Source organism: Trichoplusia ni, chromosome 24 (assembly GCF_003590095.1).
Source record: "Trichoplusia ni isolate ovarian cell line Hi5 chromosome 24, tn1, whole genome shotgun sequence".
NCBI classification, from domain to species: Eukaryota; Metazoa; Arthropoda; class Insecta; order Lepidoptera; family Noctuidae; genus Trichoplusia; species Trichoplusia ni.
Genome location: NC_039501.1, coordinates 1,980,056 through 2,006,109, shown reverse-complemented (window position 1 = coordinate 2,006,109; position 26,054 = coordinate 1,980,056). Strand labels below are relative to the sequence as shown.

Here is a 26,054-nt window from a genome sequence, read left to right as displayed (position 1 = left end):
CACGTTGCATGGAAATCGTCATCCACGCTACGTGGTCTTTCAAATAGTAAAATCGACTAATTTCTCAAAGTTATTTACGCCTATTTTTTAAATCTATCTTAATTTGTCCAAAGTCTATGTAATCTTATACGCTAGGTTTAATGCAAAATGTTATTTCTTTCGATTTATATCAAAGGTAGTTTTAATTTTTCTTCAGTGACACTGAATTTTCATTATTGTTATCCAAAGTTATCTCAAATTGATAAAGTCCTCTTTGTCCGAATCTCCCCCTCCACTCATCACGTAACGGCTCTTGTTTACATCATTTTTTTTTCACTCTCTCTTCTAATTGCATACATGTGAAGTAAAATCGGATAAGTGATTTGAATTAACTGTTATGTTGAATCCTTTCTTTATGAAACGGTTTATTAGTAGCCATGGGAAGCCGTCTGTTGCACTCAGCAGTTAAAACACCACACCGTTCAAGTGGTTTTCTGATACTCTGAGTTCTCTGAGTATCTGACGATCCGGGAATTGAGTACTTATTGACACAATATCATTGCATTTTACAAAAATAATAAGCTGAGATGTTTTTTTCTTAAAACCAAAACTGTATAAAATCCATTGAAAGCAATAAAAGCAGAAGGAGGTAGTTAATCCTCTTATCACTTAATACTACCCAGAAAATCGTTAAATATGAACAAATAGTGTTGTTTAAAGTTACTAAACTAAATCAACTCCACGTGGAAGAAATATAATCGACATACAACACTATTTTTACTCTGGCAATTTACAAAAAACACACAAAGTTGTCAAACGGGATATCTCCACGTAACGCGTGCAGACTACCCCTTCGTATTCATAGTATAAATGTTACTGCAATAATATTATCGTGGCGATGAATACATAGATTAATCGAGAGCAATCTTAACTACTACATTAGGGCGCATAATACCTACATTCGGCCATGTAAGTGACCAAATATCGAGTTACAATTCATGTTAGTTTTCGCGTTAGGATTGGCACCGGTCTTTGTTGCAGATATCCTAAATTTTGCGTTAAATTAAGTATTACGTTACAGTATGAAGAGTTGGGGGCTTCTTCTGGTCGCCGCTTTGGCGATTGGCAGTAGTTTCGGCGTGCACAAGAACAATTTCAAGACTTGCGATCAGTCTGGGTTCTGCAAACGATTGCGGTCTTTTAAACCCGAAAAGTCGCAGTACTCACTGAATTTAGACACCGTTATTGTACATGGAAATGTCCTCTCTGCCGAAGTTAACACTGTGGACACAACAACACAGAAGAGAATTATTCTGGTAAGTAAAATATTAATTTATGTATGTTTTTGACACCTGAAGCTGCATCCGATATTGGGTGGTTGCCAAGCTATTTTTATAATTTTCCACATACAGTAACTAGCTGGAATGAAATGCCATCAAATATGTAGTTCTAATATTCAAATATATTTTGAATATATGCATTGTCTAAGGTAGTTTTTATAAAGACCATTTCAGTATTATTTACATACCTGTTATATTTCAAACATATTATTTAGCTCTCATTGTTTTTTTTTTGCGTAAATTTTATTAAAAGTTCTTGTTTTATCTGGCCTTAATATATTACTTTGAGTACTTGAAGTTTTAATCACACCAGCAATAAGTAATATATTTAGTTAATGTTCAGTTAATGCAGTCATAAAATTGATTTTGACATGCTCAAAAACTATATTAAAAAGATAAACTGTTTAGAAACAATATTTTCCTATTGTGATATGTAAATGCAACAAATGTTTATCATATGTCTTATTTTCCTTCAATAATACACAAAATAATGCAGTACATAATAATGTATGTTGTGGAATTTACTAGGTAAAATCAGCAGCCTGTAAGATAATGTCTAACCATAATGTCTAATATGGTATTCTAAATTATTGTTTTGTTTTTTAAATGAACATATTCCAACAAAATAAATTACTTTCAATAATGTTTAAGGTTATGAAAACAAGTGTAAATAACCATTTAAGTATCATCCTTTGTAAAAATTGGCAGTTCTTTAATTACAATTTAGTAAAAATAATATGCAAAAGCCTGTCTTTTCATATGAGATGTATTTTGATACAATGGAATTCGCAATAACAGATCATTAATTATTGCCATATCAATATTTTTATTTACCATTAAGTGTAAAAATATAAATAACTGTTTTTTTTCATGTAAAATACTTTTATTTGTATGTTTATCAGTGTTTTAAGACCAAAACAATTGCTGCAATTTGTATATTTTTTGCAATTGATTTTAGCATAAAAGTTTTAGTTAATTATTTCGCAAATTACTTTGTTTTATAAACAATGTAATTGCCATTAAAATTCATGCTAATACCAGATTAGTTGATACATTTAGAATAGGTTTAATTTACAGTAGCATGAAGGTCATTAATGTTATGCCATTAGGCAAATATGATCTTTAACTCAATTGCACAAAGCTCATTTTTCCTTTTCTTCCTACATTAAGTTCATTGATCAAATGCTATTAGGAGAATGTGATCTCTAACTCAATTGAATAAAGCTCATTTTTCCTCATCTTCAGACATTAAACTTATTTATATAATGCCATTAGGGGAATATGATCTTTAACTTAATCGCACAAAGTTTATATTTCATCTTCTTTAATGGTCTTTAGTGAGGTTAACTTCCTGTATTACCTGATTTTGTTAAATATGAAACAACAGCCTATCTGGCTATCAAGAGCATGAATGCCGTTATTCCTTATTTCATGACTTATCTTTTTCTATATTATGCTTTTATGCACCTAATAAATATGAAACTCTACAATATTCAAGCAAATGGCTTCGCATAGCATTATTGTCAATTTTGTGTAATCTAAAAATTTCATATTTATTTATTTAGTTTACAGACGCGTTAAAGCTACTAAAAATAATAAATAAATATAAAAAGATTTATAGACATATTCTAGATCGTGGAAGTCACTGTCGGCAGCAGCCATTGAGCGCAATTAAAATTGTTTTTCCATGTTTCTAATGCATATACTTCTTACAGTGGCACTACGCCTTAAGGCTGTCGGCTCTCGTGGATGGAACCTTCAGAGTGGAGATTGACGAAGCTGATCCGTTGTATCCGCGCTACAGGACGCAGCTGGCGCTCAATGGAGAACCCAAGGCCGATGGGTAAGGCGAGCCTTATATAATTATACTCTTGACAAGCTTGTGTTAAAGACACTAGTTTTATGTAGCTACCGGTAATGATACTTGGAACTATGTGTTGATCCAGGGACTCTGATTCAAATTGCATGATAATCGGTTCTGTTGTTTGAGCCAGAACATAAACAAAACTCTCCGAATCCTTAGCTTTCATAATATTAGTGTGGCTTTGATAATGAAGTCCTTAAATTACCGTTTCTAGTTGTCACTCGGTGGGGCGGGATTTTTTGGGTTGCTATTATAATCTATGACATTCACAAATCATGTGGGTGGCTGACAGAATACTTTCCCAAACTTATTCAGTATATCCTGGGTATCCTACTACAATGCGATCACCACAAACTTCACCTACACATAGTATTAAAAAAATAGAACATTAGCTTAACGCGCCTTTCAAGCGCGTCCGTGTGTGTTATCGCGTGGATATCGTTTTTATAAATAGAAATCCTATTCAAACTTAACCAAATGAAATTAAAACCTATGATCTTCTCTTCAACTAATACAAGTACGGCTAAACCAAACCTAACACAACCAATCTTGTTACAGCCTCAAAATCGTTTCAAATGAGAATGGAATAATCACCGTAGCGAACAGCCAAGGACACAAGGTCATCATCACAGCTGAGCCCTTGAAGCTAGAGTTCGTGAACCTGGCCGGTGACGTGGCGGTGATCCTGAACGACAATGCTCAACTCATGGTGGAACCACTCCGAGTTAAAAAGGAAAGGGTGGACGATGAGGATACTAATCTGGTGGAAGTCGTAAGTGTGCTTCTGTGTATGTTATTGCTCTATGTTGGGTTAGATCCGGGGTTGTACGTCTTGAAGATGTTGTCGATGGATTTTAGAAAATTATAAGCAAAGTAATTTTTTAAATGAAACTACTTTTACGGATTTTATCGCGGTATAATTTTAGATTTAAGATGGCGTTCGTCTTGACATCTTCTGCCAAGACGAACGCCATCGGTCTACCTACAAAGGTGTCGAAAGGTCGGGAACTAGAATCTAAACTTAAACCGCGATAAAATCCGTAAAAGTCATTTCATTTCAATGTCTAACATTCGCGTAAACCTAAGAAACCACTGAAGTAATTTTTCTTTAGTATATTTGTACGGAACCGTAAGGGTAGCTAGTCCGACGCTTCAGGTCCCAGCTAACCCATAATTTTTATATGTACAATCATACTGGTCCGTATGAGTCAGTCGGGAGTCAGTCAGTCTGGTATGGGTCTTATGCAGTTTGCGGAATGTTTTAAAAAAAGTACAAGCAAAGCAAGGATTAAGGACCTTTGTATTGTATACGCTAAACAAAAGAAGGCATTTTAAAATAGTTTCTTTTTTCATTTTGTTAAAAGTAAGGTACTTAATCATGGGTCGTGGGGGAGTTTGAGATTATTTTTTATATTATTTTTTGTAAAATCTTAATAACTATAGTAAATCACACTAAACTAAATTAAAATCTATAACGGTTGAAATTTAAGTCTTTTTAATACAGTCTATTCATGTCCAAATATTCTTCATATATTCTGGCATGTAAGCCAGAGAGCCTGGCATGGTCAGGTTCTAATACCTTCTTGCACTTTCTGCCATTGGCCTATTTCCTACCAGACCTGCGAAGAGGCATCTTTTTACGAAAGTTTCTCTATAGAAGTCTCAATTTGTGAAATTCATCATTTAACTTGGAATAAAAACTATAAAAAAGTAAACCTATAACTCGACAATAAAACTACAATAACAATGAAACCCGTGTAAAAATAAAAGTGTGTTTATCGATGCGTTGACCGCTTTACCTATATATGTGTAACTATTGTTGAATGCGACTTGAAAGACCTGACGTTGTCGATAAGATTCTATTTCTCCCGCTTATCTGTGTGATTGGCAGAATGACCGATTTTTCTTTTACTGTAAGCAATTTGAAGTATGGGACCTTATACAGATATGTAAAAGTAATAAAAAGCAGTCTCATAGTTTTTTTTAACGGCTCCCGCAGTAAGGAATTAAATCCCTGTGTCGCGAGAGGTTTTAGAAACATACAAATCACATGCACAAGACATCCAGACTCAGAACAAGAATTCGTATATCGCATAAATGATTGTCCTACGCCGGGATCGAACTCGCCACACGTCGCGCCCAGTGGGTTCGGCGTGGAGACCTCAACCACTCGGCTATCCGTGCATGACAATTATAAAGCATTAGTTTACTTTTAAAAGTTGAATAATGTAAAAGTTAATAGGTAGTTAGATTAAATAGTCATAGAAACTCGAGTGCCTATTTCACGGAAGATTTCTCGTTAACAAGAAGATTAATTCGATGAAAAATGTGTTTATCTTACATAGTTTGATGTTTTGACCAGTTATCATAACTTGTAGCCCCATATCAAAGTTAGTTTAATTTTAGTTTAAATAAGCTTCTAAAAAAATCAAACCGAAGAATTTGACCACTCCAATTTACTTTTAACCTATGCATTTGCGGATAGTTCACTAAACGTCTTAAAATCTAACAAAAACACCTACCATATACACATACGTTATAAAACCTCAAAACATCGATACTAAAGTAAAACCAAGAACAAAACTTAGTCTAGCTACGCACAATCGATCGACTGACCTCATCTGCTACGCGTATGTCATTGATCTTGACTTATCGCTGTACGTGACTGATAGAAACGTCTATGCAACTATAATCTTGACATAAAAGCTAAAATATTGCGTTAGATTTCAGAAATAGTATATTTTCCCGATGAGATATCATCTTCGATAATTAATTTCCTTGAGTTTTTGCACTTTTTCCTCGGTTTTCGTGTCGATTTATAGATGGAATATTGACACGAATTGTCACTTTTATTGTGAACTGTTGATATGAGTTTAATTTATAGTCTGCTCTTTGAATAATGCCATATAATAGTGACAAACCTCATTATCTAACAAGTGCCATTAGGTCATGGTCAGCTAAACATTTTTACTTGAATATTCATAGTTTGAGAATATTTTGAGATATATTAGACAGTTAAAAATGAAAAGGGGCGGTGCAGCGGTGGCGCTTCAATGATGTAGGAGATAGTTGAGCACAAGTTAGATATTATAGACTAGTTTTTGTCCGCGGGTCCGCCCGCTACAATTTAATGACATAAAATCGGGATTAAAACTATCCTATGTGTTAATCCCAGGTTTAAACTATCTGCGTACCAAGGGTTTCTGCGTGAATGAGGAACGTAAATCCATACGTAAAAATTTTCGCGTTTATAATATTACTAGCTTTTCGCCCGCGTCGAGGTCGGTTATATCGCGTTTCCAAGAGAACTCTTCAAAAGTCCGGGATAAAAACTATCCTATGTTCTTTCTCAAAGTCATCTCTATCTCTGTACCAAATTTCATTAAAATCAGTTCAGTGGTTTAGACGTGAAAGCATAACAGACAGAAAGAAAGAGTTACTTTCACATTTATAATATTATTAGAAAGGATTAGAATTTCGAATGAAATTCTCCTTATTTTCATCACTTTGTGATTAAACATTATTTATATAGATGCGTAACCCTCACGTATAGAAGGACGCTAATAGAAAAATTGCTCACAATTTGGCAAAGTACCAATTTAAATTCAATTCTGGCCTATAGGACCAACATAGCAATATACATCTATGTTGTATTATCTTAGGGCTTCATAGAACTGGTTTTGTGGTTGCCCAAAGGTCCTTAACCCTTCATACAGGTTGTCTGCAACCTGATAGTTAATGTGACTTTAAGATGACATTACTCTTAAGTAGTCTATGTTGGTACGAGAACTTTGTGACGAACAATAGTTGTTGTTTCAAGTTATAAATAAATAGTGAATGATCAAATCCTTTCTTGTCTATTACTTTAATCTTGATGACTATACTTTATTTTTCTGAGTTAGATTGAATAGTCTTATCCTTTGGCAGACATAACAAATTGAATTTAAACTTAAATAATCATAATGAATGTAGCCAAGTTAATTAGTTTTAATTGTAAAGGAGTGAGCCGCTCGAAAGAATGTGTCAGGCGAATTTGTAACTCAGCGGATGTCATAGCCTTGCAAGAGACATGGCTCCTACCGCATGATATCCCTTGCTTGGGTAATATAGACGACAGTTTTGCATACACCGGCAAGTCAGCAGTGGATACTTCGGCCGGTATACTGAGAGGCAGGCCATATGGGGGTGTGGCTTTACTTTGGAAGAAGGACGTGTTCCCAATAGCCACAGTCATCGAGTGTACCAGTGTGCGTTTATGTGCGGTGAAATTAGGCATAAATAATCGCTCTTTACTTGTATTTTCTGTATACATGCCTACAAACTCTATTGATAATTTATTAGAATTCACCGAAACTTTGTGCGAAATTAATGCAATTATCGAAAACAACAGTGTAGAGTCAGTGTACATGTTGGGGGACTTTAATGCCCACCCGGGTGAGCTATTTTATAATGAACTAAGTAGTTTTTGCATTGAACAGAGGTGGTCATGCGCGGATATAGAACTATTGCCACCAGAGTCGTATACGTTTGTCAGCGACGCGCACGGTTCGCGAAGATGGCTCGACCACTGCGTGCTGACGAGTGCCGCGCGGCTCTCTGTGTTAAATATTTCAATTTTGTATGATATTTATTGGTCAGACCATTACCCTATCCTTATGGAGTGCAATTTAGATTTAGTTAAAGCCAAAGTTGTTTCAATTAGTTATAGTAAAAACAAGGTTATATGGGGAGACAGGGACACTAGTCAAATTAAGAAATATATTAATATATGTAACTCACAGCTTAAGTTTATTGATTTTCCTGAGCAATGTAGTGAATGTGCAGATAGATTTTGTGATAACGTTAACCATAGAGTAATATTAGATAAAATGTACAATGATTTAGTTACAGTATTGACAGAAGCTTCAAAAGCGAGTAAACAATGTTGTAAAATACACAAGCGTAAAAAGTATGTCACAGGATGGAACAAACATGTCAGAGATAGTCACGTTATTGCCAGGCGTTGTTACATAGATTGGTTAGCTAGTGGGAAACCGACTTCGGGAGAAAAATATAATGATATGTGTAATTCTAGAATTATATTTAAAGAGAAATTAAAATGGTGTCAAAATAATGAACAACAGATTAAAATGGATAAAATTGCAGATCAACATAACAAGAAAGATTTTAAAAATTTTTGGAAGAATACAAATAGCTTAAATCCGAAGCCTGGCCATCCCGTGAGTGTTTCTGGCATTCATGAACCAACTGAAATAGCTGAAGCGTTTCGTCTTCAATTAAAGATAGACTCCTTGTCTCCTACAGACACTCACAAGGACGTAAAGAGATGTAAAAGTGCGGAGTCGGATGTCGCTGTCAGGTTCACTAGTAAGCAGGTGAAGAATGTTATCCGAGGTATGGTCAAAGGCAAGTCACCAGGTCATGATGGTCTAAGTATAGAACATCTAAAGTACGCAGGAGCTCATTTACCGCGGATTTTAACATTGTTTTTTAATCTCTGTATTAGCCATTCATACCTACCAGATCGGTTAATGCATACAGTTGTAATTCCCATAATTAAAAACAGGAGTGGAGATGCCTCGGATATATCAAATTACAGGCCGATATCTTTAGCCACAATAGTGGCCAAAGTATTGGACAGTCTGCTTGACCAGCACTTGAATAAACATATCAACCTCCACGACCAACAATTTGGCTTCCGGACAGGTTTGTCAACAGAGAGTGCTATCATGTGCCTCAAGGAGACTGTTCAGTACTACGTGACCAGAAAGACGCCGGTGTATGCTTGCTTTTTGGACCTGTCAAGGGCGTTCGACCTCGTTTCTTACAGAAAGTTATGGGAAAAGTTGGAAGATGAAACGTCTTGTAACCAGGAGGTTGTGTCCTTATTGAAACATTGGTACAACAATCAGACTAATGTAGTGAAATGGGCTGGGGCGTCATCAGCAGTGTACAGGTTGAATTGTGGAGTGAGACAGGGTGGCCTGACCTCACCCAGACTCTTCAACCTGTATATGAACGGACTTATTGGTGAGCTCAACAGTACCGGCGTCGGATGTCACATAGACGGTGTTTGTGTTAACAACATAAGCTACGCAGACGACATGGTGCTGTTGAGCCCTTCAATGGCAGCGTTAAAAAAGTTAGTTAGAATATGTGAAGTGTATGCGGAGGCTCATGGACTGAAATACAATTCGAGAAAGAGTGAGATTATGATATTTAAGGCTAGCAACAAAAGTTATGCAACAGTTCCTGTCACCTTAAGTGGTAGCGAGTTGAAGCAAGTCTCGAATTTCAAGTATCTCGGTCACTGGGTCTCCGAGGACTTGAAGGATGATAAAGACTTGGAGAGGGAACGTAGGGCGCTGGCGGTCAGAAGCAATATGTTGGCCCGCAGGTTTCGGCGATGCAGTGATTCGGTAAAAGTGACTTTGTTTAAAGCCTATTGCCAGTCATTGTATACGTGTTCTCTGTGGGTAAACTATACGCGGATGACGTACAACGCCCTGCGTGTACAATACAACAATACATTTAGGACGCTGCTCAGGTTGCCGCGGTTCTGCAGTGCCTCGGGCATGTTTGCTGACGCGCACACTGATGGTTTTAATGCCATCATCAGAAAACGCAGTGCTTCACTTCTTCACCGAGTGCGGACTAGCACCAATAGCGTCCTAAACGTATTGACTGATAGGTGGGACTCTCAGTTGCTTAGACACTGGTTAAGCCTTCACACTGTGTTGTAATTTGTATTTTATTTTATTTCTTTGATGTTTTGTGTTACCTACTTTTTATATGGACCTGGTCTGAAATAAAGATTTATTATTATTATTATTATTATTATTATTTGAACACGTCATAGCAGGATTGTTTATGTTAACATTTCATCGATTTGATCAAAACCTTAATATTAATAAAATGATTAGGTATTTTAATTGTTAGTAGTCCCCTAAACTATTTATATTACGAGCCTTTTACTGTCCCTCTATTAATCAAAGACTTTTGCTCATAGTATCAAATATCCTGACTGATTCTTGACCACACCAGCTTGTGTCGCTCGATACCAACCAGCTACGCGGGACTTATAATGCACAAGCGAGAGCACCAACACAAGGGCACTCTCTGTTCCCTCATTCTCATAGCTCACTGGTACGGCAATCCGACGGGCTAGAGAGATCAGTCGCTCGACCCACATTTTTAGTTGCCTTCCGAAATATGGAGGCTGTGATTTTTATTTCACAGCATTCGAATAGTCTGCGCGTGCCTTAGGATCTTAACTACTTCGCTGTCCCGCCAATAGACACAACAGTTAAACAATATAAATGGTCACATAGACTCATGGGACAGGGAAATCAGGATCAATCAGGCAATCATCATATTACTCCTTCTCCTTTGGGTTGAGCAGAATCGAGTGTCAGACTTCTACTGACTAAAACCTGCCAATCTTCGGCCTTCCTATATTGCCCTTCTTGTACCGGGGCCACGGTAACCCTTTCGGATAATCCCGTTGCCCCGAATAAGACAGCTGTCATTATTTTCCTATCTCCGTAGTTCGTACTTATTCACAAGGCCTCGTGTTTCGTACCGTGACAATTCTATTCATAATGTGTTATACAATGTTAGTCATTTAGGATAACAAGTTAACGCGCAGTTAAATGTGTTAATATTAATTAGGTTAATGCACTTATTACGTCAGTTCTTTGTTTGGTCTATTATCGGTTTGTGTAATACATAATATTTTTAAATATTTGATTGAATTTCACCCTTTTGCTATGATTTGATAAACGAACTTGTGTTTTGATAAATAATCGGCAGTTTTATGTGTAATCCTATACAGGGTATTTCATTATCACTGCTTTTATTTATTCCTTTTGAAATTATACAGAATTGAGTTAGCGTTATGCGTACACGTAAAGAAATACGTTATACTTACGTAAATTGTATAATTAATTTAACAGCAGTTTTCTTCACTGATCTTTTTTAGGGGACCAAATGGGGATGAAGTGTTTCTTTATCAATGTCCTTTTGTAGATTAATAAATAATACTAATGATGTATATTTTCCTTTGTGCCGCAAACAAAAATTGAATTAGAGTGAATAGAATATACATTTTGGGTCACAAGCTAGCTAAAAGGCTTGAAAAGTTTTTAATTTTTAATCCCAATCAGCATTCCTATTAAGTATATCAATAATAATCAAAATTATCTATACTGTACCAAGATTACCGCTATTCCTTATTTCAAGCAAAAAAAAAACAATTATTTTCGATATATTTCATTTGAACAGTCTTTTATTTGATTTATTAAGTTTTCTAATACACAAAATTGAAAGTTAATTTTGTTTATAATTAAATCCGTATCTTGATCGACTATAAAATTAATAGTCTACGTGAGGGCAGTCGTGTGTCTGTAATCAATGCCCTGTTTATATAAATGTTACATGTAATTGATGTATTAGGTCATAATGTATTACTATTGATAAAATTTATGTTTTCTAATAGAGGTTTGTCTGTCTGTAGGACTCATTTACTTTAAACACAGAACAGACTTTCGTTTCTAGTTGTGTTTATGAACTACCTCTTGGGCTAAGTGGTAGAAAGCGCAACTGCCAAGTATCCGAGGTTTTGAGGGGTATTAACTTCGGTTTGGCCATAAATAGGTATCGGGAATTCCGTACATTTTAGAGTCAAGAAGTTAAAAGTTTCCTAAAAAGCACGAAAACTCCTTTCTACCAAACTTTCAGCGTTTAAAAATTACAAACCATTTTGTATATTAACCAAACGAAAAGAAGAATATAAGTTATTACAATTCTGACATCCAGTAAATATACTAACTAAATAAAAGCTAACCTCAACATAGCTTGTGAAAAGGCTAAACTGAGCACTATTTATTTCTATGTCGCTGGCATAGTGACCTCTATCTGCCTAGATGCCTATCCGTTTAAGGAGGTTCAAGGTCTTCTGCTTGATGTAACCGAAGACTTGTGTATGCATAGGTGACATTTTACTTAAACATATTACTTCATAACTTAGCCTTTAAATTAATAAAATGTACAGTAATACATACCGTATTTTTACCTGTCTTAAATCGACTCTTTCAGGCAGTAGATGCCAAAAAAAATCCAGAATGTTGTTGTTGAATGTTCGAATGATGACTAGGCATAAAACATATGTGACTTAATAAATAAAATTCGAATGCATTTGTTCCTTTTTTAAATACGTAAAAATGAATTGACAAAAAGCTAATCAGGTGGTTTGAGTGCACTCGTGTATGTTACCTCTTGATTGTGACACTCATGTTTCGGGCATCAGTTTTTTAAACAAGTTTCTACCAGTTGCCTAATAGACACAATTTGTTATAGGAGGAGGAAGGCACTTGGGGAGAGAACTTCAAGTCTCATCATGACAGCAAGCCCAGAGGGAATGAGGCTGTCTCCCTGGACTTCAGCTTCCCCGAAGCGGACAATGTTTATGGTAAGCTAAATAAATATTACCAACTCGGAGTCTAAGTCCAAATGTTAAGTAAGATTGGTATTTTGTCAAAACTGTACACGGTTGGAATTAAGTTGATATGCCTTTGAAAGTAATCTAATATTTGTAAAATTGACCATGCATGCACACAAACATACTATGTCCAAATGCACTGGCTAAGCAAAATTTGACTTGTGTACTGAGAGCACCATACCAGCAGAAACTGCTAAAATATCGAGGCTAATTTCTATTGAATTTCGGCTGAAAAGATTAATTGCTACAGTTAATTAGTACTTGCGGAGTAACTACAAACTATAGTTTTCAGCTTTCCCCCGTAATTGTACCATAAGATGTTCCTCCCACTTCAATAATTCTAGCCCAATTTGCACAAACCCTATAGATATTTCCCTTGTCCCCCAGGTATCCCAGAACACACTGACAAGCTGGCCCTCCGCACGACGACGTCGGGCGACCCCTACCGCCTCTACAACCTCGACGTGTTCGAGTATGAGCTCGACAGTCGCATGGCCATCTACGGGGCTATACCCGTCGTGTATTCCCACGGGTAAGTGGAATTAGCGTATTTTAATAAATCTTATAATATAAATGCAGCTTAGTCCGTCAGAATTCCAAAATACCGTCACATTAAAATGGTAGTGGCGGCTAATAATTTCACTTTCTAGTAAAAAGCGTAGTGGTAAGTGACTTCACATGAGATTGTAAATCACAATATTCCCTTAAATTTTTGTTTACGAGATAAAAGAAAGAATACCCTTCAATATATTTCCCACGATAGTTACAATAAAAAGAATAATCTTTTGTTATTGTTTTTGTTCCTGGGTATCTTTACCATCTTGGTAAAGATTGGATTAGATTGGAGCTTGGAAAAATATAAGATAATATTAATGTAGATATCCATTCGTCATCATATCAGCTTTGAATCACTCATTGCTGTATATAGGTAATAGCTTCTTACTGTCACTTTGCCTATCTTGTTTTATGAATAGTGTGTAGTGGTAAATGTGGTATCAATATTTAAAGGAACAGATATTTGAGATATAAGATGACTTTTCTTAATAAAGGTAAACAATTTTAGTGTCTTTTGTATATAAAATCATTTCTAAATAAAACTACTGAAAGCTAACATACCTATAACCACATTAAGGATACCTAATCAAATTTTTCTTCACTGTATCGAAAAATACTTTTGACGGGCCTGTTGGTCTAGTGGTTAGTGATCCTGACTGCTATACCGGAGGTCGTGGGTTCGATTCCCGCCCAGAACAAATGTTGTGTGTCGAGCATGATCATTTGTTCTGGTGTCGCGGTGTAATTTATCTACATATAATATGTATGTATTTAGAAATATATAAGTAAGTCTTATCAGTTGTCTGGTTACCATAACACAAGCTCTGCTTGGCTAGGGATCAGATAAACGTGTAAAAAAAAAATCATAAAATCTAAAAATAAACCTTTTTCTATTTAATGTTTAGCCCGAAACGTACTGCTGGTGTGTTCTGGCACAACTCAGCTGAGACCTGGGTGGATGTTGTGAATTACGCTGATAGCACTGTTGTGTCATCTCTGGTGAACCTCGTCACTGGCGGACAGAAGAGGCGTGTCGATACCAGGTAAGGATCCTCCGTTATTTGTAGGCGGAACTTTTAGTCTGTAATACATACGTACTAAGTTACTAATATTATAAAAAAAATATAGTAAAATATTCAAAAAAATGCGAAAGTATGTTTCTCTGTTTGTTTGTCTCGCTTTCACTCGAAAACTACTGAAATGATTCTAATTAAATTTGGGACACAGGCAGTCTAGAGACCGAGATCGGACGTCGGCTACTTTTTATGGAAGGATGGTCTCGCCAGTGCAGTGGATGCAAGGGATTTATACAAACAGTGGTTACATATGGCAATCAAATTAAATGTGTTTTAAAAATAATTTCTGAAATAAGAACTATGAAGGAATTGGTGCTAATTATCGAACCTAGTTTACCAAGACTAATTAAAAACCGCCTTATATTATTCTAAGTTATTCTGTTCAACTCTGCCATTATTATATATACTCATAATTTCAGGTTCATCTCCGAGTCGGGCATTGTGGACGCCTTCGTGTTCTTGGGTGAGAAGCCCGCGGACGTGTTCCGTCAGTACACGCAGCTCACAGGGTCCGCGCCGATACCTCCCGTATGTAATAAATACTTGATAATAGAATAATGTATAATATTGTCAGACATGTTTGTTGCTATCGGCCGCTTTCTATATTCGATCTCAATCCCTAATTTACGGATCGAGATTGACATTTGAATCCATTTACAACTTTTAGTGTTTCTATAACCGATCCATGGATCGTTTTCTCGATCTTTTTCTTCAATCAATCTTTGGGAGGGCGGATCGAGATTTTAGATTGGTATTTGTATGAAAGTAACAGTTATGCGTTTTCTATAACCGATCTCTGGTTTTGACAAATCCATTTTTGACGTTTTGATCTATAATCGCGATCCCCAATTTTTTACGGATTGTACTGAGAAATCTGTGAAAATAGAAATATTTTCAAGTGATAGTGGCAGCGATCTTGAAGTATTAGCTCAGCTATCGGACTGGGATAGTAGTGACAGCGAAGAAGAACAAACTCTGTCCTCAAAATTTGTTTTTCTGTACTTGTAAACGGGGGTCAAGGATTTAAGCTGAAGACCAGCGCTCAGTAATTGTTTTGGATTGCTAAGCATAAGCTGACGCTTAAACTTTTTTGCTTTCGGTATTATAGTTTTTGTGTACTAAGTACACTTTTACCAATATCTGTAATACTGGAATCAATAGATAACGATTATAATATTCTCGTTTTGATTTATTTATTTAAAACCATGAAGTATCATTACAGGGTTTACCCTAATGCGACAGCAAAGAACTTAAACTAAACAAAAATTGCAACACATTACATTATTAAAAACACGTCAGTCTGATTTTGAAGAAGTTGGTGGTGTGGAGAGCTCTTGTAAGAGGTGCTTTGACGAGCAAATTTGTTCTCGCGGTAGGAACCAGCAGTAGGTGTGGGCTTCGCCGCTCACTCCGCCACTCAAGCACTGCAATACTTCCGGGTGATTCTCCACTCCACGAAGCACCTTCACCAAGTAGACGACCAGTGCAAACTCCCGTCTCATATACAGTTGATTATTGCCAACCATGCCCAGAACAAACAGAGTGGGATCCATGAGTATGTAGAACGGATACACGCCATACAGTTTCTTGTACAGATGGCGCGTGAACTTATTCTGAATGCGCTCGAATATTACCGCTGTATTCTATTCTATAGCTGAGACATCGGAAAAACAAACAACAAATAAACTTGCGATTTTAAAATATATTATGTTAATGTCAAACTGACTGACAACTTTTCGATTGACTGACGTTCCGTTGCTCATCAATAAACGTTTATTGTCGTTTATGCTTTTTCTAATCTTCAGGTAGAATATTATAGTATTTACCGCTACGACTTCCCAATCATTTATTTTTGTATTTTGTGCATAAAATAGATAAGCTTTAAGAAAAAAGCCACCTTTTTATTCATTAATAATCGCTGAAGTACTTTTTCTGCACATGCGTAAAACAAAACGTTTAGCAGAGCGATCTATCCGTTTTTTTTCGATGGATTTCAAGACGAGATCGATTAATGAAATGCAGATTCAAGCTCAATCGAGGGATTGAGAAAAATCTGGATTGATCTTAATCTTAGATTCGGGATCGAATATAGAAAGCGGCCGTATGTGGCGAACCGATTGTGGTTGTACAGAAAACCGACCAAGTGCGATACCAAGGGTTATTGGAAACAAAGCTGGTCACCATAACGTTATGTACTACTTCTTAACCCGAAGTTTTAGCTTTAACATTGGTTGCTATAGCGGCAACCGCGGAAAAATTCTTATACCTGGATGAACAGAAGGGTCAACCCTTACATTTAAAATTTGTATGTTTACGGGACCCTCAGAATCGCACTTGACTTATTTTCATACCGGACTTACTCTATTCATTAAACAACTTTTAAAAAACTTCACTCAATTCAACCATATATTATATATTATTATTATATTATTATTTATTACAAGTGACAGGCCCTGCTTATACCCTGCAGCAGTGGTTCACAAACACACAAGCGTACGTGACATCTAAACTATAAGACTGTTTATCGTTCTGTTTCACAGAAATTCTCGCTGGCCTACCACCAGTGCCGCTGGAACTACGTGGACGAGGCGGACGTGAGGGGCGTCGACGATAATCTCGACAACTACGACATTCCCGCCGACGTCATCTGGCTGGACATCGAGTACACTGACAGGAAGAAGTGAGTCTGCACTGATATCTACTCCTATTCCTAAGGTCGTATTGAACACACACATGTGCGCGAGCTACGTATGGTATTCCGAAATACCGCTTGCCGAAAGGACGATTTTCCGAAAACACTCTACACCGACGGTTAGTTGAACGAAAAAAATATTGACCGATGAAACGTTTCGCCGAAAATATTATTTATCGACGCTTGGTAGTCGGAATGAATCCTTCGCCGATGTAACGGTTCACCGAAAACACTCTTCAACGACGATTGGTTAAACGAACGAAACTTTCGCCGATAGCACTCGTTGTAAGGGAATTCTTTTGCCAAATGGATAGTTTTTTTTTCACCTTGACAACACCCTTAGGTCTTGTAGAAGTCATGTTAAAAATACATTATTACAAGTATTGTTCAGCTGCATTTCACATAATTATAAAATATAGTAGCTAGCGTAAACTGAATGCTATCGGCGAAAGTTTCGTTCGTTTAACCAATCGTCGTTGAAGAGTGTTTTCGGTGAACCGTTACATCGGCGAAGGATTCATTCGGACTACCAAGCGTCGATAAATAATATTTTTTCGTTCAACTAACCGTCGGAGTAGAGTGTTTTCGGAAAATCGTCCTTTCGGCAAGCGGTATTTCGGAATACCATACGTAGCTCCATGTGCGCTCATATACACACTCACACACACACATGAGTCTGCGTTAATATCCCGTAATTTGAAAATGACATGCAACGTTTAAAACTTTCTTTTATAAATTAGATATTATATTTACAACTTATGTTGATGCATTTATAATTAAATTTCATACAATATTGTTTGTACTTTAAAAAGACAGTGATTTCTGAGTTTGTCTCGAACTTACTTCTCAGGGTAGTCAGATGGAAAATGTTGATTTTGAGCTAGCTAAAAGAAACTTGAAAAAATAGCCTACTTACAGAATAAATCATTTAATGTAATTTCCTCCTTCAACAGGTACTTCACCTGGGACCCGATCAAGTTCCCCCACCCATCAGACATGGTCGCCAACTTGACTGCAAAGGGCCGCAAGCTGGTCGTCATCGTGGACCCTCACGTCAAGAGAGAAGCTGGATACTTCCTGCACGAGGATGCAACTGAGCTCGGCTACTACGTCAAAGATAAAGATGGGAAAGATTATGAAGGTATGTAACTATGTACTAAGGACTAGTAAGGATAAGCTATTGGTTGAGGTCGCCACGCCAAACTCACTGTGCGCGGGTTCGATCTCCGCGCTTGTTCTAAGTGTGATTTGTGACTTGAATGCTTGTGTATGCAAAGCGGCAATCGTCGATTGCCGTTAAAAGAAAATAAAAGAGAAATTAATGTTGGCTCTAGCTATTCTCAAGTCCTGGTTATTAATATTTTTTTTATTTATTATTATAAAAAGAGATACAATATTTATTTAAAACCATCTCTCATAAAACTGATTTAGTGTTATACAAAAGTAGGTAGGTTTCTATTATGTACCAGCACTTAATTATTTATTCTATACAAGTCAATGATAACAATGCAGACAAAAATATTTTTTTTTTGCAACTTTCCCTATTTTATCACCGTTTAAACCTTCCCTGGACTTCCACGACTATTTTAAGACTAGAATAAGCCAAATCGGTTCAGCCTTTTTCAAGTTTTAGCGAGACTAATGAACAACAATTCATTTATATACAAGACACGACAAGATGATAAGATAACCAGAAGGTATAATTTGAGATTAAACTATCCCTTCTCCTATTATAGCTAAGCTATACCAAACTAAATACTTCCCTGTGTTGTCTCCCAGGTTGGTGTTGGCCAGGATCCTCCTCGTACCTCGACTTCTTCGACCCCGCGGTCAGCAAGTACAACTCTGAGCGCTACCTGTTCGAGAACTTCCCCGGGACCAGCAAGGATGTGCACCTCTGGAATGATATGAACGAGCCCAGTGTGAGTCCATCCTTACTTATATTATAAATGTGAAAGTAACTCTGTCTGTCTGTCTGTTACGCTTTCACGTCTAAACCACTGAACTGATTTTAATGAAATTTGGTACAGAGATAGAGTTGACCTTGAGAAAGAACATATTATAGTTTTTATCCCGGACTTTTGAAGAGTTCTCTTGGAGACGCGATATAACCGACTTCGACCGGGCGAAAAGCTAGTTTAATATAATTTGTGTAACATATGTGAGAAGCTCACATGTGGCTAAACTATAACTGAATAATCGAATCGTGTTCTTTATAATAATTCTATTTTACAACTTTCACACAACGCCATCTAGCATCAAACTACGCAAAGCTTGTGTTATGAGTATTAGACAACTGATAAACTTCTATTCAATAACTCTATTTGAAAACAATTTTGACTACTATTAAAAAACTTATTCAAAAAGTATGACAACAGTTTTTCGCGTGATATTTCAGACATACCTTACTTATATAGCTAGATTAAGAAGTGAAAACAGAAATAATCCCTGGATACATATCCTCTATATGAAGTTTAAAGTCGCATTTGACTGGCGTTGAAACTATATTACGTATAATTTCCTTGTCCAGGTATTCAATGGCCCTGAGATCACGATGCCCAAGGACTGCCGTCACTACAAGCCCCCCCAGGACGGAAACGATGGACTGGCAGCCTTCTGGGAACATAGGTAATGTTCTATCTAATACACATAATAATATAAACTGTTATGTCTGTATCATGGTGTATGTAATTGAATTTCTCCGTAAAGGGTAGACCGATTTTCATGTAGTTTTGTCTGCATATTGTGTAGGTCTGATAATCTGGCATCATCTTTTTTTTCCATACCCACTTTTTTTATTCCTTGAACACATTTTTATGGCATATTTAGTAGTAAATTTTATTATTATTTACAATTATATTTATAATTCTAAATTTCACGACTAGTTTATTTATTAACACAAAGACAATGAAGACTGAATTTCCATTGTATTTATTCTAAATGAGGCCCTGTTGTACCAACGCGTATATAAACATACAAATGAATACTATATAATATATTGTTATGTACAGACACGTCCACAACGAGTACGGTCTGTGGAACGTCCGCTCGACTCACGAGGGCATGTTGCAGCGCGTCGACAACAAGTACCGACCCTTCATACTCACCAGGTCCGCCTTCAGTGGCACGCAGAGGTAAGGATGAAATTGATGATAATTTGTATAAATAAATAAAAAGGACAACATCACACCCAAAGTAAGTTGCTAAAGCACTTGTGTCATGGAATTCAGATACAACGAAGGTACCACAAACACCCAGACCCGAGACAATGTTCCGTTGATTCAACCCGGGACCTCAGAGCTAGCGACACCTTTGTATCTGTACTACCAAATCTTTGTATCTGAGGTTTCCACTCATCAAATAACCTAGAATTATAACCCTGGATTTCGCCCATAGCTAACACAATTGTCCCTCAGATACGGGGCAGTGTGGACGGGTGACAACGCGGCGGAGTGGGGCTTCCTGGCGGTGTCGGTCCCGATGTGTCTGTCGCTGAGCGTGGCCGGCGTCAGCTTCTGCGGGTCGGACGTCGGCGGCTTCTTCAAGTACCCCGAGCCTGAGCTCATGACTAGGTGGTACCAGGTCAGTGAAGATAGATTTGTTTTGATTGATAATCATACCGTAATGAAAGTTTTGTTAAATAGGATGTACAGTAATCAATAAATACCATGTAGCTCTAATAATAATTTGGGGTGTCGAAGATTTTTTTGTGGGGCTAGGTTGCCAAACATTTCCGTCATTGCAACTCCTGTAAGCCAAGATCTATAATGAAACCAACGAAAACAGACACACTTAAGTTCGGTGTGTCCCAGGGGAAACAATTAAGTGTTAAGGAATACGCAACAAAATTAAACAGAAATAGTAGTTTCTACCCTCTGACTACGTCTGGCTATGCTAAGAGTGCGTGTTGTTCCAGGCGGGCGCGTTCCAGCCGTTCTTCCGCGCGCACTCGCACATCGAGACGAAGCGGCGCGAGCCGTGGCTGTACGAGGCGCCCACCACCGCGCTGCTGCGCGACGCCAACCGCAGGAGATACGCGCTCATCGACTTCTGGTACGCGTAGACAATGAACTCTTCATTGCCAACAAAAAATGTCTAACAAAATCATGTCTTATGTTGTTTTATTTTAGGTTTAACATCGATTGTGTAAGACTTTACATTTTTGTTAGATAATACTGGCAATTGCAACAATCACTTGAAAGCATGCGGACAGAAATCGATCAAAAAATCTTGTGCTGTCTCTTTTCAATTATTTGTTTACAAAAAAAAATCGGATGCTACAGAAACGTGACGCCATATTCCCGTAACGGACATCCGTTGCATTGTCGTCCAGTTATCTCCTGGTCGCGCTTAAAAAAGTTTTACTTCATAACAACCTCATAATTGTAATATCCTCAAGGTACACACTATTCTACGAGCACTCCGTCGACGGTCTCCCGGTGATGCGGCCGCTGTTCCAGGAGTACCCCCACGAGGAGGACACCTTCACCATCGATGATCAGTACTTACTCGGTAAGGGAACAATCTAAAATTACAAACGTTATAGAATAGAATATTTATTAATTTATTGTTGCAATCTCTCTTCATATCTGAGGATCGTGGTCAGCATCAGGGTAACATTTGGGTGGCTGGATCAAAACCAGCGCGCCAAATGTTGCCCACCATCATCATTGCTGCCATATGTGTTACATAAAATTATACATAAGGAAGGGGGTGTCTATACAACGCGTTTCGTAACATTTTTTATTCAAATATAAGACTAGGAATTCAGAATCTTGCAAATTACGTAACTTTTAAGGAGGGGGGAGGGTACAGAAAAACGTTACGATGCGTTACATATGGGAGTTGCGTTACGTAATACTTGAACACTCCCCAAGAAACAATTCTGTAAGCGTTAGGAGATGGGAATATTATTCTGAATTTTGGTTGCCTTTTTATAACTAGTTTTTACGGTCATACATTTTTATTATTGAAGGAATAAATAGATTTTACCTCACAAACCTAAACAACATTGTGGCATCAACGGCACCAAAGAACGGTAATTTTCATAGATATTATCTACCTTCTATTATTGTTAAAGTAAATTTAATAATTTCCTTAATTTACTAAGTAAATAATATAATGTATACCACTATCAATGATATATTAAATCTAATATATTCCTGCACTTAAGTAAATAACATATCTTATATGTCCAGGCGACAAGCTCCTGATCCGGCCGGTGGTCCAGCCGGGCGTGAGCAGTGTCCCGGTGTACCTGCCGGGCGCCGCGCAGCGCACGCTCTGGTACGACGTGGACTCGTACCACGCGCATCATGCGGCGGGATACTTCACGCAGGATGTTACTATATCTAAGGTATGGAGAGTTAGATGAGACAGTTTAGTGTGTCAAGGGTTTTGTTTGCTATCTTTTTTTCTCGTTATCTTGGGGAGAAATGGTGATGATGCTTTTCATTTTAAGTTCAGATATGAACACTTTGAGCGCGGATATGTCATACTCTCACAGCTATCTGTCAAATGTAGCCAATTTTTTATTTTCGCAGCCATATTAGTTACAAAAGGGAAGCAATTCAGTTTTACACTTCCCATGTAAAACAATATATACTTATATTACGTATGGTAGTTTCTTGCATTTGAAATATCTCTGACGATACACCATTTCAATGACCTACCGACATATAAATACCACTGTTAATAATAAATGTTGTTATCTATAGATCCCAGTATACCAGCGCGGAGGCATCATCATCCCTCGTAAGGAGCGCATCCGCCGCTCGTCCTCGCTCATGGCCGACGACCCCTACACACTGGTGGTTGCTCTCGATGTTAATGTAAGTACTTATAATTATAATTAAGTAACGCGATAAGACCGCCCATTGTGGCACCATGTAACTATTCATCTTGTACTTATGTGGTGTGCAATAAAGAATATCTATCTATATATCATATATAGCATATATATCTATAGCTATATATATCTATCTATAGCATGTTAGTGTTGCAATATATTGAAAGACAGAGATGCGTGGAGGGGAGGCCTTTGTCCCACAGTGGGGCACTAACGGCTGATAATAAATAGAAACCAAAGGGTATTTTTGTATATATTTCTGTTAACAATTGAGTTATTTTGCTTTGTTTGAGCTAATTATTGTTCAAATGAGGCTGTAGCCTAAATTGTTCTAATAAAAGCAGATTTGACTGAAATTATGACTCTGTTATAAAATAAACATTTAGACAAAAAGCTCATTTCATTATTTTAAATAGCTTAAAATTCTTTATAGCTAATACAATATCTCTATGTATTCCCCAGGGCACGGCGCAAGGCTCTCTATACATCGACGACGGCGAGTCGTACGAGTACCGCAACAACAAATACATCTACGCTAAGTTCAAATACGAATCCAACGCAATGACTTACTCGTGAGTATAACATAAATATTATATTTTTATGTTGTATTATAATAATAGGTAAGTAGGGTGAATGGCGACTGTTTTATATATAAAGTTATTGGTGTCAAGTTGGCTTCCACATACAAGTAGTGACTGTTTAGATGTACATGCAAATAAATATATGGGTGTTTCTGTTTTTAACCTAATTTAACCTTAACCCTGCTTAAGGTACTTTTTAGTAACTATCGTGAGAATGATTAAATTTTAAATAATGCTACGACTTTCTACGGTTGCGTTCGAAATTAGTCGTGCAATCACGATGAATACGCGTAGCTTAAGATTTAAATAAAAATACTTCAACAGATTCCCCAACGAGAACGCTCACTACCCAACCCGCTCTTGGGTAGAGCGCATCGTGATCGCCGGCATCAAGACCCCTCCTAAGACAGCCAAGCTGCACCAGGGAGACAAGCAGCTGTCACTCCAGATGACTCTACACAAGGGTAACGATGTCCTGGTGGTCAGGAAACCAGGAGCCAACATGGCACACCCATGGAAGATCACATTTAGCTATTAGGTACAATTTACTCGCCCAAGAGTTTGTTTTCTAACTGCGTTTGTTGTAGACTGTTCTGCTGATTGTAATTTACCTTCAAATCAAATGAAATAGTTGTTTTTGTCTTCTGGTATTGAGGCTAAAATTGTGTGTTGAGATAATGTTAGACTTTAAATGAAATCGAATTAATCAAATTGAAGATGTTAGACACTAAAATGCTTTGATAACCTGTGATAGGAACAATTATGTCTTAATTACAAGTCCTATGCATCAATCAATGCTTGGGCTCAGTCAACTGCAGAGGCCATTTGAAAAGTCTTTGATCTATGAGCTATATGCGTGCGTAAAACCTTGTTTATGCTAGCATTTTCAACTATAATAATAATATTGTACCACAAGACATAAAACGCCAATACACTACCAGCAAATAAAATGTTTACAATAAACGCGCAGTTATTCTATAAATATTAGTTTTGCGTTCGGTTTGACACCAGAGTAGCTGTGAATGTTAACACCATTTACCCGACCGCTACAGAAGGGTTATGTTTATACAAAATGGTTGTTGATGGCAAAGTTGTAAGGTTAATTCTAACGTTTTAGTTATCTTTTAACATGCAATCATCATATTTATATTTAATTACATTTTTAAACTCAGTGACAACTCTCTATGTGTAGTATTGTCTTCCAACTACAGCCATTTTGTATAAAACTTACCTTGAATAGGAAATAAAATACGTAAGAAAGAGAAAGCGGTATATAAAAGTAATGCTTTAGAAAGAGAAGTACGATTTTGGTTGGTCTGTGACAAGTGCGACAGTGTTAAAACGAACTCAACTCTAAGACCAAGCAGTAAGGACTAGATTACAGTGTATATGAAACTCAGTGAGATGTTACACAATTTAAAAATCTATCTAGTAATTATTTTTAGTGTTACTCAGATATTTTTAGAACTGCATGTTGTTGTAAATAGCTCTTCGTATTTCACATAAACTTAAAGGTAGAGTTCGTAAGCCACTTTATTAGAGACTAAAGTAACCTCGTGTATGGAGGGCTTTAGTCTGGTACTAAGGGCTTTTAGTCATTTGGTCTTGTACTAAGGGCCTTAATCTCCTATTAGAACCCTTGGTCTTATAAAAAATATCTTAGTCGCGTGCGAGGAGCTTTAGTTTCAACAACATGTAAGCACTTCAGTCATAGCAAGACTCACGATTGTGTAACACCTATAGTGCCTGTACACAAGTTACATTTCGCTGAAAACCAACGAATCACTCAAATGTACTGAACTTGAAACAAAAATCGAAGTCACGTGATTTGTCAATCCGTTTTGTACATTTGAAGTTTTCAATTCGTTCCCTATAAAAATACGGTGTAACTCTATCCCGGCATTCAGTCCTTAGTTGTAATGATAGTACACTTAGCGTATTTTATCGCTCCGTAAGATTATAAGTACCTTAACTGTTTTTTTTTTATTTAAATACAATATTATTGTATCGTCATATCATCTTCATAACTGCCAATGTTTGTTAAATTGGTATTATTGATGACTTCTCTAAGAAGCTTCGGTATCTCAGTTAATTTAGATGTTTAGAACAAATATATATTTTGAGTGAAATTAAAATGTTAGAATTATATTCAAACTAATATGTAGTTGTAATTAATGTTCTTGATGTGCGATTTTTGAATAAACACATTGTACTTCCCGATGTAGCTGTGTAAAGCACACAATTAAATGAAACAACATTTTAAATATTAAATCAAAATATTACAAGCTGTTTTTAATTGAATATAGTATTCAATTTTGATACTCTTAAAGTCTAAATTTGAATGCACGTCTTGTTCATTAAAACTTGTTCCTCAGTATATAAAAGTTTGTGAATTACAAATATTTTAAGATTATGTTTCGGAATTACAACCAGTTATTATATTTCAATGTAAGTAATATCGAATGTGACATCATTCTAGTTGAATTGGTTCGAGAGATGAACGATGTCAAGCTTTGACGTAACGGGTATGCGGTAATGAAGGATTTTATTATGTATGTGATAATAAATACTTTTTAGTAATTATTTGTGTATTTTATTTAATCTTATCTTATCTTTTATA

The 26,054-nt window shown here is 36.7% G+C and overlaps 1 protein-coding gene across 2 annotated transcripts; it reads left to right on the top strand.

The window, feature by feature from the left end:
• Positions 1-778: 778 nt before the first annotated feature.
• LOC113505102 (neutral alpha-glucosidase AB-like) lies at positions 779-26,017 on the top strand. Of its 2 annotated transcripts, none has more exons than XM_026887619.1 (20): positions 779-948; positions 1,061-1,295; positions 3,035-3,162; positions 3,742-3,916; positions 12,541-12,652; positions 13,070-13,214; positions 14,143-14,280; positions 14,733-14,841; positions 16,854-16,993; positions 17,959-18,146; positions 18,785-18,927; positions 19,536-19,633; positions 20,017-20,139; positions 20,422-20,587; positions 20,922-21,058; positions 21,405-21,517; positions 22,204-22,361; positions 22,723-22,836; positions 23,316-23,425; positions 23,759-26,017. In XM_026887619.1, exons 2-20 carry the CDS (start codon positions 1,062-1,064, stop codon positions 23,970-23,972), a joined length of 2,745 nt encoding a protein of 914 aa, XP_026743420.1. In that variant the 5' UTR covers positions 779-948; position 1,061; the 3' UTR covers positions 23,973-26,017. The 2 variants fall into 2 exon arrangements, with proteins under 2 accessions (XP_026743420.1, XP_026743419.1); XM_026887618.1 differs by having other exon boundaries at positions 3,742-3,955.
• Positions 26,018-26,054: the final 37 nt, after the last annotated feature.